General features: G+C 31.4%; 1 protein-coding gene across 2 annotated transcripts in view; it reads right to left on the bottom strand.

Annotated features, from left to right (window-relative positions):
* LOC130891901 (MOXD1 homolog 2) overlaps positions 1–17,624 on the bottom strand; it is a 110,174-nt gene that overhangs the window by 45,457 nt on the left and 47,093 nt on the right. For both annotated transcript variants that reach the window (XM_057796983.1, XM_057796982.1), the window contains exon 2: positions 14,196–14,483. In XM_057796983.1, the coding sequence (XP_057652966.1) occupies positions 14,196–14,459 (264 nt within the window). In that variant the 5' untranslated portion in view covers positions 14,460–14,483. The remainder of the gene's footprint in view (positions 1–14,195; positions 14,484–17,624) is intronic.

The raw sequence follows: 17,624 nt of genomic DNA, 5'->3' as shown, positions 1-17,624 counted from the left end.
AATTTATATGTTTTTTTATGCGCTAAACGTTTATTACCGATTATTTAAAAAAGAAGCTCCAAAAAAATTTAGATCTGAATAAAACGATTAAATTCTATTTTTAAAATCGACGTTAAGTATGTGGAAATGTTTAGGTTGATGTGGTATTTCAACGGCAAAGAATTTTTATTCTTCCGATTTAATCGTCTGTTTACAACCGAGAGGTGAAAGCTCTCAAAATTTATCGACTGTTTAATATGTTAAAACAAGAAGCTTTGTTAAGAAAATTATAGTATCTCTTATAATAATAATCCAAACTCAAGATGGCGCAATCAGTTTTCAGTTTATTCAACTTAAAGTGCATTGTCCTCTGGTCGACGATTATTTAGAGGATTGACAGCTGTCAGCTGTCATTTTAACTGTCAATATCAAGAACGAAGCATGAAACTTTCGATCTTCTGGAATCTGGTTATATTTAAAGTGTAGTTTTGAAAAAAAAATCATAAATAATAAAGTTTATAATAATGAAGAAGATATCGAAGAGATGTTGAAGAAACTGTAACTAATAATAAGATTAGTTGGGTAATTTGAACTTTTACATAACTAATAACGATTTATTTCAAAATATTATTACGTCCAGTGGGTATGGGAATGTTTTTTCGATTACATAATCTGACATATCATGATTCGAATCGAGTAGGTGTCGGTAAATGATTTATCCTTGTTACGGTAATATATTAAAGTATTTAATATTGACTGACAGCTTATTTTATTACCATAAATCGATGTTATTAAAACCTTATTAGATACATCAAAATTTAAGTACAGTTAATCTTAAGTTAAAAATGAAGTTTTCACCATTTACCAATTTTAAATTAAGCTTAACTCACCCTTATGTTCAAAAACTACCTTATGCCGATATGTGCTTATTACTCTTAGGGGTAAAAACTACCCCTTATTACAAAAAAATCAATAAAATAATAAGTATAAGTATTTAATATGTAAAAAAATACTTTTAAGATTTGATTGAAAGTTGTTTAGTCCTTTAATATAGTATTTATAATTTTTTTAACCCTGCTCGATGTATTTCATCCCTTGTAAACCACCCTCGCTTAATATAAAACTTAAAAAAATGTTATTTAATCACGTTTTGGTAGCTTACTACTATTTTTGTTTGAGTTCGATTCAAAGATTTTGCTTCCCAAGTTTTTAACCCTTATAAATCATCCCTTAATTCGAAAACACTTTCAGCACTGCTTCGATTAATGGAAAAAACGTATGGAAAGGTGTGTGGCGATGGGAGTTTCGTTATTTAATAGACAGACCTCGTATACTTCAAAATCTACCTGCTACAAAATTTAAAAAAAAAATTATTTAGTTTTTTGGCAATATTTCGGTTAATTTTCAAGCAAATTAGTCGCTTGAAACGTAGATTTAAAGGAAATTTTATAACCTATAAGTTTCAAATGTATTTAGCCCTCTGTTTTTCAAAGGGCAACGTGTAAAGGGTTCGACAATGGTATTAGTCATACGTTAGGGTACGATTTGTAAGGTCATATCTCAGTTGTTTTAGAAGTTACAAAAAATTTGGAAAAAGAAAAATATTTGTTGAAAAAAATACCAACTTTTTGTTTCTTTTCAATTTTTAAGTATATCCTATGGTTTTTAAGATATTATGAAAAAAAAGAAATTCGAATTTCGATTTCGAAAATCATTTTTCGACTTTAAGCATAATTTTTTTCGAAATTACGCATTCTAAATCGTTAAAACTTGCAAAAATCGTTATTAATATATAAATAAAATAAATCATCATAAAGATTATATTTTTTCTAGTAATTTGGGTACTATAACTTAGGGTGAAATTCCACCAAAACAAAATATAAATCGATTTTATTTCATAGTTTTAATGCTAGAGAGTTCTACCAACCCTCATTTTAAATGTTTTTAAAAGTACTTTGAAAACGGTTATATGCAAATATATCAAAAAATTGACAGTTTTTCCGTTACTCGACTTTGAATTATGAAAAATTTTCGTTCTATAAAAATATTCAACTTTATTATCTTATAAGCTCTGTATTTGTATTAATTTCATTATTTATTTATTTTCAACATAAAAATTTTCACCCCCTAATTGGGGTGAAGCTCACAAGCTGTTAAAATTCGTTCATTATTCAATCGAAATAATCAGTTTTATATATTTCGAAATTCAAATATTGTTCAAAATAAAACTGTCAAAGATTTGTCAAAGATACCAACGTTTCGATCTTTTATTTAACCTTCATCAAGGCTAAAAATATCTGGTACATTATAACACAACGTTTGTTTATAATATTTTTGATTTAATCGAAATTTACGCAGTGGAAAAAAAATATTTGAATAGTTTGAAACAATCCCCGATAAATATTTCTGTTGCGTTCGTTTTGATGTGAATGATATCTGTTAGATCGAAACCGTCTTCAAATATTTTTCTATGCATACAGTCGGTAACAGAGTCTGAACACAAAGCAGAAGCCAAGATCCGAATCTAAATGCCCCACATTAACATATACCCGCTATAAAGTACTCAACTTGGATAAGATAAAGAATGATGGTACTAAAATATATCATCAGGTTGCTCGGAAAATTACACTTTAACGTAACTAGCGTCAAGGAAAGATCTATACACTGAGAAAAAAAGTATTCCGGCAATAAACTAGTCAGAAAATCGACAAAAAACTATCGAGAGGGAAAGAAACGTTTGGAACCTTGGGAGGACTAGGTTTGTAGCGTCCATTAACAAAAATAGATGGAGGAGAAAATTTGTTGACAATTAGAAACGTTTTTCATGTATAATGACTCCATAATTAATATCGTTTCATGTTACAAAGATTGAACTAAACACTTCCATTTTGTGAGGAAAGTTTTTGTCTTGGTAACATGGAAACTAACAACTAGAATTGAGGTTTACAAATTTTTCAATGAGAATCATCATAAGGTTGGAATTTTGTGATTTTATAAGACAGACTTAATTGGAAAGCTGCAGCGTCGTATTCATCATGGAAAAGTCCTTGGAAAGTTTCGACCTCTTCTTTTTTTCGATGGATAAATAAAAGCTCAACGTTGAACAATAAAAAATTTTACAAATTTTGAACTTATTTCAACGCTTGGCCCCCTTAACCTTTGAGTACAGTTGTTAGTTATCTATAACTCAGCTTTAGCTTTCAATAACAGATTTTGAGCCTCTATTTTTGCATGATTAATGTCCCTTTCATTTTTCTTGATATTAAATAATGTTTTCCTCCATTAAATGGAATGATTTCAACAGAAATTATTGAAGAATTAGATTTTGAAAACTTCGAAACGTTGAACAACAAAAAATTTTACAAATTTTGAACATATTTCAACGCTTGGCCCCCTTAACCTTTGAGTACAGTTCTTAGTTATCAATAACTTAGTTTTCGCTTTCAATAACAGATTTTGAGCCTCTATTTTTGCATGATTACTGTCCCTTTCATTTTCCTTGATGTTAAATAAGGTTTTCTTCCATTACATGGAATGATTTCAACAGAAATTATTGAAGAATTAGATTTTGAAAACTTCGAAACGTTGAACAACAAAAAATTTTACAAATTTTGAACATATTTCAACGCTTGGCCCCCTTAACCTTTGAGTACAGTTGTTAGTTATCTATAACTCAGCTTTAGCTTTCAATAACAGATTTTGAGCCTCTATTTTTGCATGATTAATGTCCCTTTCATTTTTCTTGATATTAAATAATGTTTTCCTCCATTAAATGGAATGATTTCAACAGAAATTATTGAAGAATTAGATTTTGAAAACTTCGAAACGTTGAACAACAAAAAATTTTACAAATTTTGAACATATTTCAACGCTTGGCCCCCTTAACCTTTGAGTACAGTTCTTAGTTATCAATAACTTAGTTTTCGCTTTCAATAACAGATTTTGAGCCTCTATTTTTGCATGATTACTGTCCCTTTCATTTTCCTTGATGTTAAATAAGGTTTTCTTCCATTACATGGAATGATTTCAACAGAAATTATTGAAGAATTAGATTTTGAAAACTTCGAAACGTTGAACAACAAAAAATTTTACAAATTTTGAACATATTTCAACGCTTGGCCCCCTTAACCTTTGAGTACAGTTGTTAGTTATCTATAACTCAGCTTTAGCTTTCAATAACAGATTTTGAGCCTCTATTTTTGCATGATTAATGTCCCTTTCATTTTTCTTGATATTAAATAATGTTTTCCTCCATTAAATGGAATGATTTCAACAGAAATTATTGAAGAATTAGATTTTGAAAACTTCGAAACGTTGAACAACAAAAAATTTTACAAATTTTGAACATAATTCAACGCTTGGCCCCCTTAACCTTTGAGTACAGTTCTTAGTTATCAATAACTTAGTTTTCGCTTTCAATAACAGATTTTGAGCCTCTATTTTTGCATGATTACTGTCCCTTTCATTTTCCTTGATGTTAAATAAGGTTTTCTTCCATTACATGGAATGATTTCAACAGAAATTATTGAAGAATTAGATTTTGAAAACTTCGAAACGTTGAACAACAAAAAATTTTACAAATTTTGAACATATTTCAACGTTTGGCCCCCTTAACCTTTGAGTACAGTTGTTAGTTATCTATAACTCAGCTTTAGCTTTCAATAACAGATTTTGAGCCTCTATTTTTGCATGATTAATGTCCCTTTCATTTTTCTTGATGTTAAATAATGTTTTCCTCCATTAAATGGAATGATTTCAACAGAAATTATTGAAGAATTAGATTTTGAAAACTTCGAAACGTTGAACAACAAAAAATTTTACAAATTTTGAACATATTTCAACGTTTGGCCCCCTTAACCTTTGAGTACAGTTGTTAGTTATCTATAACTCAGCTTTAGCTTTCAATAACAGATTTTGAGCCTCTATTTTTGCATGATTAATGTCCCTTTCATTTTTCTTGATATTAAATAATGTTTTCCTCCATTAAATGGAATGATTTCAACAGAAATTATTGAAGAATTAGATTTTGAAAACTTCGAAACGTTGAACAATAAAAAATTTTACAAATTTTGAACTTATTTCAACGCGTAGTCCTCTTAAACTTTAAGTACAGTTCTTAGTTATCTATAACTTAGTTTTCGCTTTTAATAACAGATTTTGAGCCTCTATTTTTGCATGATTAAAGTCCTTTTAAGGTCCTCTGGATGTTAAATAAGGTTTTCTTCCATTAAATGGAAAGATTTCAACAGAAATTATTGAAGAATTAGATTTTGAAAACTTCGAAACGTTGAACAACAAAAACCTTTCAAAATACAAACTGTACAATTAGCTGTAGTACTATCTCTGATCAATTATGATGAATGTGAAACTTATTATCATAATTATCATCGTCATCAGTGTTTTTTGTTGTTGTTCCAGTATATATTTTGGTGAAAAGTTTTTTGCGAATTCTCATTGTTGAAGAAAACAAAAATCGGCTGACAAGGCGAACTTGTCGGCGTAAATCAAAAGCACGCACTCGATTGTTTTCAGTATTTCAAGATCGCGGTTGTTAAGCTCCTCGTAAAGTCGGCGTTGAGGTTTGAACGCCGACGGTACGCGACGCCACCGTCGAAATAAATGGGCCGTTCAACAGAAATGATGATCGTTGTTTTGTGATTGATATAAGCGGGATTAAGAAGTTGTGGTTATAAATGTAACGATTCCGAAGAGGAAAATGGATTGGAAGATTGATGATTTTCGAAAGCTATACATCTCTACATTTCCAGGTATAGGTTGGGTTCAACAGATATCATTGAGTTCGTTGGAAACTGTTCCGCATAGCGCTTCATAATAAAAGCTTTAACTACAAAATTTTTGACTTCTTTTCAACGTATCGCTCATTTTTAATATCAAATAGAGCTCTAAGTTGCCAGGAATGGGTTTATAACTCTAATTAGCAGATTTAGAGCCTCTACTCTTCCTGTACGATGCAGAATGATTTCGAGTTTCATAATAAAAGCTTTAACTACAAATTTTTGGACTTCTTTTCAACGTATCGCTCATTTTTAATATCAAATAGAGTTCTAAGTTGCCAGGAATGGGTTTATAACTCTAATTAGCAGAATTAGTGCCTCTACTCTTCCTGTACGATGTAGAATGATTTTGAGCTTTATAATAAAAGCTTTAACTACAAATTTTTGGACTTCTTTCAACGTATCGCTCATTTTTAATATCAAATGAAGCTCTAAGTTGCCAGGAATGGGTTTATAACTCTAATTAGCAGATTTAGAGCCTCTACTCTTCCTGTACGATGCAGAATGATTTCGAGCTTTGTAATAAAAGCTTTAACTACAAAATTTTGGACTTCTTTTCAACGTATCGCTCATTTTTAATATCAAATGAAGCTCTAAGTTGCCAGGAATGGGTTTATAACTCTAATTAGCAGATTTAGAGCCTCTACTCTTCCTGTACGATGCAGAATGATTTCGAGTTTCATAATAAAAGCTTTAACTACAAATTTTTGGACTTCTTTTCAACGTATCGCTCATTTTTAATATCAAATAGAGCTCTAAGTTGCCAGGAATGGGTTTATAACTCTAATTAGCAGATTTAGAGCCTCTACTCTTCCTGTATGATGCAGAATGATTTCGAGCTTTGTAATAAAAGGTTTAACTACAAAATTTTTGGACTTCTTTCAACGTATCGCTCATTTTTAATATCAAATAGAGTTCTAAGTTGCCAGGAATGGGTTTATAACTCTAATTAGCAGAATTAGTGCCTCTACTCTTCCTGTACGATGTAGAATGATTTTGAGCTTTATAATAAAAGCTTTAACTACAAATTTTTGGACTTCTTTCAACGTATCTCTCATTTTTAATATCAAATGAAGCTCTAAGTTGCCAGGAATGGGTTTATAACTCTAATTAGCAGATTTAGAGCCTCTACTCTTCCTGTACGATGCAGAATGATTTCGAGCTTTGTAATAAAAGCTTTAACTACAAAATTTTGGACTTCTTTTCAACGTATCGCTCATTTTTAATATCAAATGAAGCTCTAAGTTGCCAGGAATGGGTTTATAACTCTAATTAGCAGAATTAGAGCCTCTACTCTTCCTGTACGATGCAGAATGATTTCGAGCTTTGTAATAAAAGCTTTAACTACAAAATTTTGGACTTCTTTCAACGTATCGCTCATTTTTAATATCAAATAGAGCTCTAAGTTGCCAGGAATGGGTTTATAACTCTAATTAGCAGATTTAGAGCCTCTACTCTTCCTGTACGATGCAGAATGATATCGAGCTTTGTAATAAAAGCTTTAACTACAAATTTTTGGACTTCTTTCAACGTATCGCTCATTTTTAATATCAAATAGAGCTCTAAGTAACCAGCAATGGGTTTATAACTCTAATTAGCAGATTTAGAGCCTCTACTCTTCCTGTATGATGCAGAATGATTTCGAGCTTTGTAATAAAAGGTTTAACTACAAAATTTTTGGACTTCTTTCAACGTATCGCTCATTTTTAATATCAAATAGAGTTCTAAGTTGCCAGGAATGGGTTTATAACTCTAATTAGCAGAATTAGAGCCTCTACTCTTCCTGTACGATGCAGAATGATTTCGAGCTTTGTAATAAAAGCTTTAACTACAAAATTTTGGACTTCTTTTCAACGTATCGCTCATTTTTAATATCAAATGAAGCTCTAAGTTGCCAGGAATGGGTTTATAACTCTAATTAGCAGATTTAGAGCCTCTACTCTTCCTGTACGATGCAGAATGATTTCGAGTTTCATAATAAAAGCTTTAACTACAAATTTTTGGACTTCTTTTCAACGTATCGCTCATTTTTAATATCAAATGAAGCTCTAAGTTGCCAGGAATGGGTTTATAACTCTAATTAGCAGATTTAGAGCCTCTACTCTTCCTGTACGATGCAGAATGATTTCGAGCTTTGTAATAAAAGCTTTAACTATAAAGTTTTGGACTTCTTTTCAACGTATCGCTCATTTTTAATATCAAATGAAGCTCTAAGTTGCCAGGAATGGGTTTATAACTCTAATTAGCAGAATTAGAGCCTCTACTCTTCCTGTACGATGCAGAATGATTTCGAGCTTTGTAATAAAAGCTTTAACTACAAAATTTTGGACTTCTTTTCAACGTATCGCTCATTTTTAATATCAAATGAAGCTCTAAGTTGCCAGGAATGGGTTTATAACTCTAATTAGCAGATTTAGAGCCTCTACTCTTCCTGTACGATGCAGAATGATTTCGAGTTTCATAATAAAAGCTTTAACTACAAATTTTTGGACTTCTTTTCAACGTATCGCTCATTTTTAATATCAAATGAAGCTCTAAGTTGCCAGGAATGGGTTTATAACTCTAATTAGCAGATTTAGAGCCTCTACTCTTCCTGTACGATGCAGAATGATTTCGAGCTTTGTAATAAAAGCTTTAACTATAAAGTTTTGGACTTCTTTTCAACGTATCGCTCATTTTTAATATCAAATGAAGCTCTAAGTTGCCAGGAATGGGTTTATAACTCTAATTAGCAGAATTAGAGCCTCTACTCTTCCTGTACGATGCAGAATGATTTCGAGCTTTGTAATAAAAGCTTTAACTACAAAATTTTGGACTTCTTTCAACGTATCGCTCATTTTTAATATCAAATAGAGCTCTAAGTAACCAGCAATGGGTTTATAACTCTAATTAGTAGAATTTGAGCCTCTACTCTTCCTGGTAAGTTACAGCAATGGAATTATATCTCTCTGCGGGGTTCAATACTTAATCCTCATATGTTTTTATGACTTGTAAATACTTTTAATCCTTTGAAACATTTACGAAAACCGTCCAACTCTCATATGAATTTGAATTAACACCTGCGGACGCCATTAATCTTACTAAAGGCCGCATAAAATACAGATCGGCAAGTGATAAATCTCTATTTAGCCAACTAAAAATGTTTTCGGGGAGTTTTGAGTGAATTGGGTCAGTTGTGAATCCTGAACGCCATCGATCTGATTACCAAAGCACAATCCTAGGGGTATATTATAACTTACCGGAAACGGACGGGCAGACATGTTTTATTTCATAATTTTAAAACCACAGAACTAATCTTTATTCATATAACTGTCAAATGTCACTGAAATTTTGACGTCACGGGAAATATGGCGGATATTAATAAAATCAAAGTAATTTTCTAATAATGGTTTTCAAATTTTTGTCTAATCGGGTCTTAATTTAACTATAAAAGATAATTGAACACGTGATTAAATGATATGATGTCTCATTATTTCGATATAGTTTGTTAGAAGTATTTGCGTTACCATATAAATCCGCCTCATTAAAAGTTTATTATAGTTGAATTTATTCGAATAAATACGAATTTTGAAGCATCATTAGGGAAATCTGCCGACTTGTTTTATTAAATTGATGTAATTGTTCAATAATTCATAACTAAGCTCGGAAACTGATGACGGACTTTCCCACATTCATTTTCTTTTGACTAACGTGGAAAATATTTCGTTTTCTAACCAACTAGCCATTATTTCATGGAAATAAAGACAACTGGTACTCGGAGGATTCATATCAAAAATAGTTTGAACCACAATTCTTGTTATGTGGCAGAATCATCTTGAGCGATGTAATTGAAACTTGTCGTTGCAAAATTTGTACTTTGTTCAATATATTTCCTATTTTGAACAATAAATACTGTCTGGAGTTTACTATAACGTATTTCCGGTTCTTATTAGCAGAATTTGTGCCTCTATTCTTGTTATATGTGGCAAAATCATCTTGAGCGATGTAATTGAAACTTGTCGTTGCAAAATTTGTACTTTGTTCAATATATTTCCTATTTTGAACAATAAATACTGTCTGGAGTTTACTATAACGTATTTCCGGTTCTTATTAGCAGAATTTGAGCCTCAATTCTTGTTATATGTGGCAGAATCATCTTGAGCGATGTAATTGAAACTTGTCGTTGCAAAATTTGTACTTTGTTCAATATATTTCCTATTTTGAACAATAAATACTGTCTGGAGTTAACTATAGCGTATTTCCGGTTCTTATTAGCAGAATTTGAGCCTCAATTCTTGTTATATGTGGCAGAATCATCTTGAGCGATGTAATTGAAACTTGTCGTTGCAAAATTTGTACTTTGTTCAATATATTTCCTATTTTGAACAATAAATACTGTCTGGAGTTAACTATAGCGTATTTCCGGTTCTTATTAGCAGAATTTGAGCCTCAATTCTTGTTATATGTGGCAGAATCATCTTGAGCGATGTAATTGAAACTTGTCGTTGCAAAATTTGTACTTTGTTCAATATATTTCCTATTTTGAACAATAAATACTGTCTGGAGTTAACTATAGCGTATTTCCGGTTCTTATTAGCAGAATTTGAGCCTCAATTCTTGTTATATGTGGCAGAATCATCTTGAGCGATGTAATTGAAACTTGTCGTTGCAAAATTTGTACTTTGTTCAATATATTTCCTATTTTGAACAATAAATACTGTCTGGAGTTTACTATAACGTATTTCCGGTTCTTATTAGCAGAATTTGAGCCTCAATTCTTGTAATATGTGGCAGAATCATCTTGAGCGATGTAATTGAAACTTGTCGTTGCAAAATTTGTACTTTGTTCAATATATTTCCTATTTTGAACAATAAATACTGTCTGGAGTTAACTATAGCGTATTTCCGGTTCTTATTAGCAGAATTTGAGCCTCAATTCTTGTTATATGTGGCAGAATCATCTTGAGCGATGTAATTGAAACTTGTCGTTGCAAAATTTGTACTTTGTTCAATATATTTCCTATTTTGAACAATAAATACTGTCTGGAGTTAACTATAGCGTATTTCCGGTTCTTATTAGCAGAATTTGAGCCTCAATTCTTGTTATATGTGGCAGAATCATCTTGAGCGATGTAATTGAAACTTGTCGTTGCAAAATTTGTACTTTGTTCAATATATTTCCTATTTTGAACAATAAATACTGTCTGGAGTTAACTATAGCGTATTTCCGGTTCTTATTAGCAGAATTTGAGCCTCAATTCTTGTTATATGTGGCAGAATCATCTTGAGCGATGTAATTGAAACTTGTCGTTGCAAAATTTGTACTTTGTTCAATATATTTCCTATTTTGAACAATAAATACTGTCTGGAGTTTACTATAACGTATTTCCGGTTCTTATTAGCAGAATTTGAGCCTCTATTCTTGTTATATGTGGCAGAATCATCTTGAGCGATGTAATTGAAACTTGTCGTTGCAAAATTTGTACTTTGTTCAATATATTTCCTATTTTGAACAATAAATACTGTCTGGAGTTAACTATAGCGTATTTCCGGTTCTTATTAGCAGAATTTGAGCCTCAATTCTTGTTATATGTGGCAGAATCATCTTGAGCGATGTAATTGAAACTTGTCGTTGCAAAATTTGTACTTTGTTCAATATATTTCCTATTTTGAACAATAAATACTGTCTGGAGTTAACTATAGCGTATTTTCGGTTCTTATTAGCAGAATTTGAGCCTCAATTCTTGTTATATGTGGCAGAATCATCTTGAGCGATGTAATTGAAACTTGTCGTTGCAAAATTTGTACTTTGTTCAATATATTTCCTATTTTGAACAATAAATACTGTCTGGAGTTTACTATAACGTATTTCCGGTTCTTATTAGCAGAATTTGAGCCTCAATTCTTGTAATATGTGGCAGAATCATCTTGAGCGATGTAATTGAAACTTGTCGTTGCAAAATTTGTACTTTGTTCAATATATTTCCTATTTTGAACAATAAATACTGTCTGGAGTTAACTATAGCGTATTTCCGGTTCTTATTAGCAGAATTTGAGCCTCAATTCTTGTTATATGTGGCAGAATCATCTTGAGCGATGTAATTGAAACTTGTCGTTGCAAAATTTGTACTTTGTTCAATATATTTCCTATTTTGAACAATAAATACTGTCTGGAGTTAACTATAGCGTATTTCCGGTTCTTATTAGCAGAATTTGAGCCTCAATTCTTGTTATATGTGGCAGAATCATCTTGAGCGATGTAATTGAAACTTGTCGTTGCAAAATTTCTACTTTGTTCAATATATTTCCTATTTTGAACAATAAATACTGTCTGGAGTTAACTATAGCGTATTTCCGGTTCTTATTAGCAGAATTTGAGCCTCAATTCTTGTTATATGTGGCAGAATCATCTTGAGCGATGTAATTGAAACTTGTCGTTGCAAAATTTGTACTTTGTTCAATATATTTCCTATTTTGAACAATAAATACTGTCTGGAGTTAACTATAGCGTATTTCCGGTTCTTATTAGCAGAATTTGAGCCTCAATTCTTGTTATATGTGGCAGAATCATCTTGAGCGATGTAATTGAAACTTGTCGTTGCAAAATTTGTACTTTGTTCAATATATTTCCTATTTTGAACAATAAATACTGTCTGGAGTTAACTATAGCGTATTTCCGGTTCTTATTAGCAGAATTTGAGCCTCAATTCTTGTTATATGTGGCAGAATCATCTTGAGCGATGTAATTGAAACTTGTCGTTGCAAAATTTGTACTTTGTTCAATATATTTCCTATTTTGAACAATAAATACTGTCTGGAGTTAACTATAGCGTATTTCCGGTTCTTATTAGCAGAATTTGAGCCTCAATTCTTGTTATATGTGGCAGAATCATCTTGAGCGATGTAATTGAAACTTGTCGTTGCAAAATTTCTACTTTGTTCAATATATTTCCTATTTTGAACAATAAATACTGTCTGGAGTTAACTATAGCGTATTTCCGGTTCTTATTAGCAGAATTTGAGCCTCAATTCTTGTTATATGTGGCAGAATCATCTTGAGCGATGTAATTGAAACTTGTCGTTGCAAAATTTCTACTTTGTTCAATATATTTCCTATTTTGAACAATAAATACTGTCTGGAGTTAACTATAGCGTATTTCCGGTTCTTATTAAAAGAATTTGAGCCTCTAATCTTGTATCATGTTCCTGAATGATCCTGAACATCCTTATAAAGACTTTCCTTTACATGTTTCGCATTTTATTATGAAATATTAACTAAAAAATAACGAGAATGTATATTTTTAGCAAGTAACGCTTATTTTTACGAATTGAAACTCGTTTCGTACATAATAGCGTTTGTAAAAATTTATGAACGATCAAAATGTTGTCTTTTTAAACGTTAAACCTTTGGGTGTCATTGAATTTTAATGCCCATTATGTTCTTTATTTTTTATTCCATCAATCGTTCGTCAGATTAAAGTCTTAAACGCATTCCATTGGACAACTGTAAACATATACTTAAAACCAACGGTATTTAAGAAAATATATAGAAAATAATATTTTTATCTTGTTATAGGTGTTGTTTAACAAAATACTTGTTTGTTTTTGTATAAACTTTATTTTTTTTTAATAATAGTAATAATAATTTACCGTTGGAAAGTTTTTTTTCATTATTTCGAGTTGATATTAGCTTAAAACCGATTATAAAACAATATCGCACATAGAATTAAAAGAAAAATATGAAAAACAATCGTTAAATATTTATATTTCGCCCGAAACAAAAAAAAACGCATCACGTGATATTTATAAATACAATAATTCCAGCTTGTAAAGTCCCATGATTGATCCATTTCATGTTTCACCTCTATTAGTATTTTTTACATCGAAATGCTTTCATTTTAATAAATAGTAGTAGTTTCATACAAATCACAAAATATTTTATCTGATCAACCTTATAAATTATATTCGTATCAAAGTTTAAATTAGAATTTGGAATGGATCTAAATCCATACACGATAATTGTGTATATACCTCGTAAAATCTGTATCAAAATTAGTTTCGGTACCAAGCGAAAGATGTCACTAAAATCAAACTAAATTTTTTTAATTAATTCGACAAATAAGGGGGTTGTTTTGCACCTCGTTAGAAAGGATTTTTAGTCCTCTATTCAGCGATATGACATTTTTTAAATTTGGTGCAAACATAAATGGAAAAATTAGATACCAAATATCAGTCAAAAAGCTAAATAGTAGACTGCTGTCATTTAGGTATTCAAAGTTACTATATAATTGCACCAAATTCAGTAAACTTTATATCGATGAATAGAGGACTAAAATCCCTTTCCAACAAGGTACCACACGACCCCCTTTCTAATAATTCAGATGAAGGGGGATGATATTTCCATACTGTGAACGAATTTATTAAATGAATATTGTATCTTACCTGGAAATGAACTTGTTTGTGGTCGACCCAACCGATGACCATATCGGAGCCGGCCATTCTACCGTCTCTTGAGAACCCGAACCCGACGTATCCCATCGTTCTTACTTGTAATTCGAAAGTGATTTCTAAAGGACTCGGTCCTAACGACCAAAGCAACCGGTAATCGGGACTGAGATACACCGAATGAGCCCATCGAGCGCTGTACGATAAATTTACTAAACACAACACTAAAAACACCACAACTAACTTTAAAAAGAGTTCCATTGTTTTATATCAAAATGGCATTTCCTGAAACAAACGAATGCGTATTAATATCAATTTATCTTTATAAAATGTCGTTTCTTCAGTTATTTTAGAGACATACGGTATAGAAAATTGAAAATAGTTCCTCAAATATCAATTATAGATTATTTTCTCTATAAAACGAAATTTCAAAGCAAAATAATTAGAAATCTTCTATTTTGTACCCTTCTACAATAAAACGTACCTGCCTGTAAAGGCGTTTGGTTTAAACACGATACCAGACGTGTACCGAGTCCTTTTTGTACCCCAATCGTTTTTATTTTGTCTAGAAAACGAAATTTCAAAGCAAAATAATGGAAAATCTTCTATTTCGTTCGTTTCCAGAGTAAAACGTACCTGCCTGTAAAGGCGTTTGGTTTAAACACGATACCAGACATAAACTGAGTCCTTTTTGTACTCCAATCGTTTTTATTTTGTCTAGAAAACGAAATTTCAAAGCAAAATAATGAAAAATCTTCTATTTACTTCGCTTCCACAGTAAAATGTATCTGCTTGTAAAGGCGTTTGGTTTAAACATGATGCTAGACATAAACTGAGTCCTTTTTGTACACCAATCGTTTTTATTTTGTGTAGAAAACGAAATTTCAAAGCAAAATAATGAAAAATCTTCTATTTACTTCGCTTCCACAGTAAAATGTATCTGCTTGTAAAGGCGTTTGGTTTAAACATGATGCCAGACGTGTACTGAGTCCTTTTCGTACACCAATCGTTTTTATTTTGTCTAGAAAACGAAATTTCAAAACAAAATCAAGAGAAATCTTCTATTTTGTTCCCTTCCAGATTGAAACGTGGCTGCTTGTATAGGCGTTTGGTTTAAACATGATACCAGACATAAACTGAGTCCTTTTTGTACACCAATCGTTTTTATTTTGTGTAGAAAACGAAATTTCAATGCAAAATAATGAGAAATCTTCTATTTCGTTCGTTTCCAGAGTAAAATGTACCTGCTTGTAAAGGCGTTTGGTTTAAACATGATGCCAGACATAAACTGAGTCCTTTTTGTACCCCAATCGTTTTTATTTTGTCTAGAAAACGAAATTTGAAAGCAAAATAATGAAAAATCTTCTATTTCGTTCGTTTCCAGAGTAAAATGTACCTGCTTGTAAAAGCGTTTGGTTTAAACATGATGCCAGACATAAACTGAGTCCTTTTTGTACCCCAATCGTTTTTATTTTGTCTAGAAAACGAAATTTGAAAGCAAAATAATGAAAAATCTTCTATTTCGTTCGTTTCCAGAGTAAAATGTACCTGCTTGTAAAAGCGTTTGGTTTAAACATGATGCCAGACATAAACTGAGTCCTTTTTGTACCCCAATCGTTTTTATTTTGTCTAGAAAACGAAATTTGAAAGCAAAATAATGAAAAATCTTCTATTTACTTCGCTTCCACAGTAAAATGTATCTGCTTGTAAAGGCGTTTGGTTTAAACATGATGCCAGACGTGTACTGAGTCCTTTTTTACACCAATCGTTTTTATTTTGTCTAGAAAACGAAATTTCAAAGCAAAATAATGAGAAATCTTCTATTTCGTTCGTTTCCAGAGTAAAATGTACCTGCTTGTAAAGGCGTTTGATTTAAACATGATGCCAGACATAAACTGAGTCCTTTTTGTACCCCAATCGTTTTTATTTTGTCTAGAAAACGAAATTTCAAAGCAAAATAATGAGAAATCTTCTATTTCGTTCGTTTCCAGAGTAAAATGTACGTGCTTGTAAAGGCGTTTGGTTTAAACACGATACCAGACATAAACTGAGTCCTTTTTGTACACCAATCGTTTTTATTTTGTGTAGAAAACGAAATTTCAATGCAAAATAATGAGAAATCTTCTATTTCGTTCGTTTCCAGAGTAAAATGTACCTGCTTGTAAAGGCGTTTGATTTAAACATGATGCCAGACATAAACTGAGTCCTTTTTGTACCCCAATCGTTTTTATTTTGTCTAGAAAACGAAATTTCAAAGCAAAATAATGAAAAATCTTCTATTTACTTCGCTTCCACAGTAAAATGTATCTGCTTGTAAAGGCGTTTGGTTTAAACATGATGCCAGACGTGTACTGAGTCCTTTTTTACATCAATCGTTTTTATTTTGTCTAGAAAACGAAATTTCAAAGCAAAATAATGAAAAATCTTCTATTTACTTCGCTTCCACAGTAAAATGTACCTGCTTGTAAAGGCGTTTGGTTTAAACATGATGCCAGACATAAACTGAGTCCTTTTTGTACCCCAATCGTTTTTATTTTGTCTAGAAAACGAAATTTGAAAGCAAAATAATGAAAAATCTTCTATTTCGTTCGTTTCCACTGTAAAATGTATCTGCTTTTAAAGGCGTTTGGTTTAAACATGATGCCAGACGTGTACTGAGTCCTTTTTGTACACCAATCGTTTTTATTTTGTCTAGAAAACGAAATTTCAAAACAAAATCAAGAGAAATCTTCTATTTTGTTCCCTTCCAGATTGAAACGTGGCTGCTTGTATAGGCGTTTGGTTTAATCATGATACCAGACATAAACTGAGTCCTTTTTGTACACCAATCGTTTTTATTTTGTGTAGAAAACGAAATTTCAATGCAAAATAATGAGAAATCTTCTATTTCGTTCGTTTCCAGAGTAAAATGTACCTGCTTGTAAAGGCGTTTGGTTTAAACATGATGCCAGACGTGTACTGAGTCCTTTTTGTACACCAATCGTTTTTATTTTGTCTAGAAAACGAAATTTGAAAGCAAAATAATGAAAAATCTTCTATTTCGTTCGTTTCCAGAGTAAAATGTACCTGCTTGTAAAAGCGTTTGGTTTAAACATGATGCCAGACATAAACTGAGTCCTTTTTGTACACCAATCGTTTTTATTTTGTCTAGAAAACGAAATTTGAAAGCAAAATAATGAAAAATCTTCTATTTCGTTCGTTTCCACAGTAAAATGTACGTGCTTGTAAAGGCGTTTGGTTTAAACACGATACCAGACATGAACTGAGTGCTTTTTGTACATACTGAACGTCCTGCAATGTTCCTTATACATGTAGGACCAGACCCAACGATATAGATGAATCAGTTATGTTCAAATGTTTTTAAAAGACATCGCTGATTGATGTGGTGGGCAAAATCGTCTCTACAATGTTAATAATTGATAAGCA

This window comes from Diorhabda carinulata, chromosome 3 (assembly GCF_026250575.1).
Source record: "Diorhabda carinulata isolate Delta chromosome 3, icDioCari1.1, whole genome shotgun sequence".
In the NCBI taxonomy this organism is placed as follows: domain Eukaryota; kingdom Metazoa; phylum Arthropoda; class Insecta; order Coleoptera; family Chrysomelidae; genus Diorhabda; species Diorhabda carinulata.
This window is presented reverse-complemented; position numbering and strand designations above follow the sequence as displayed.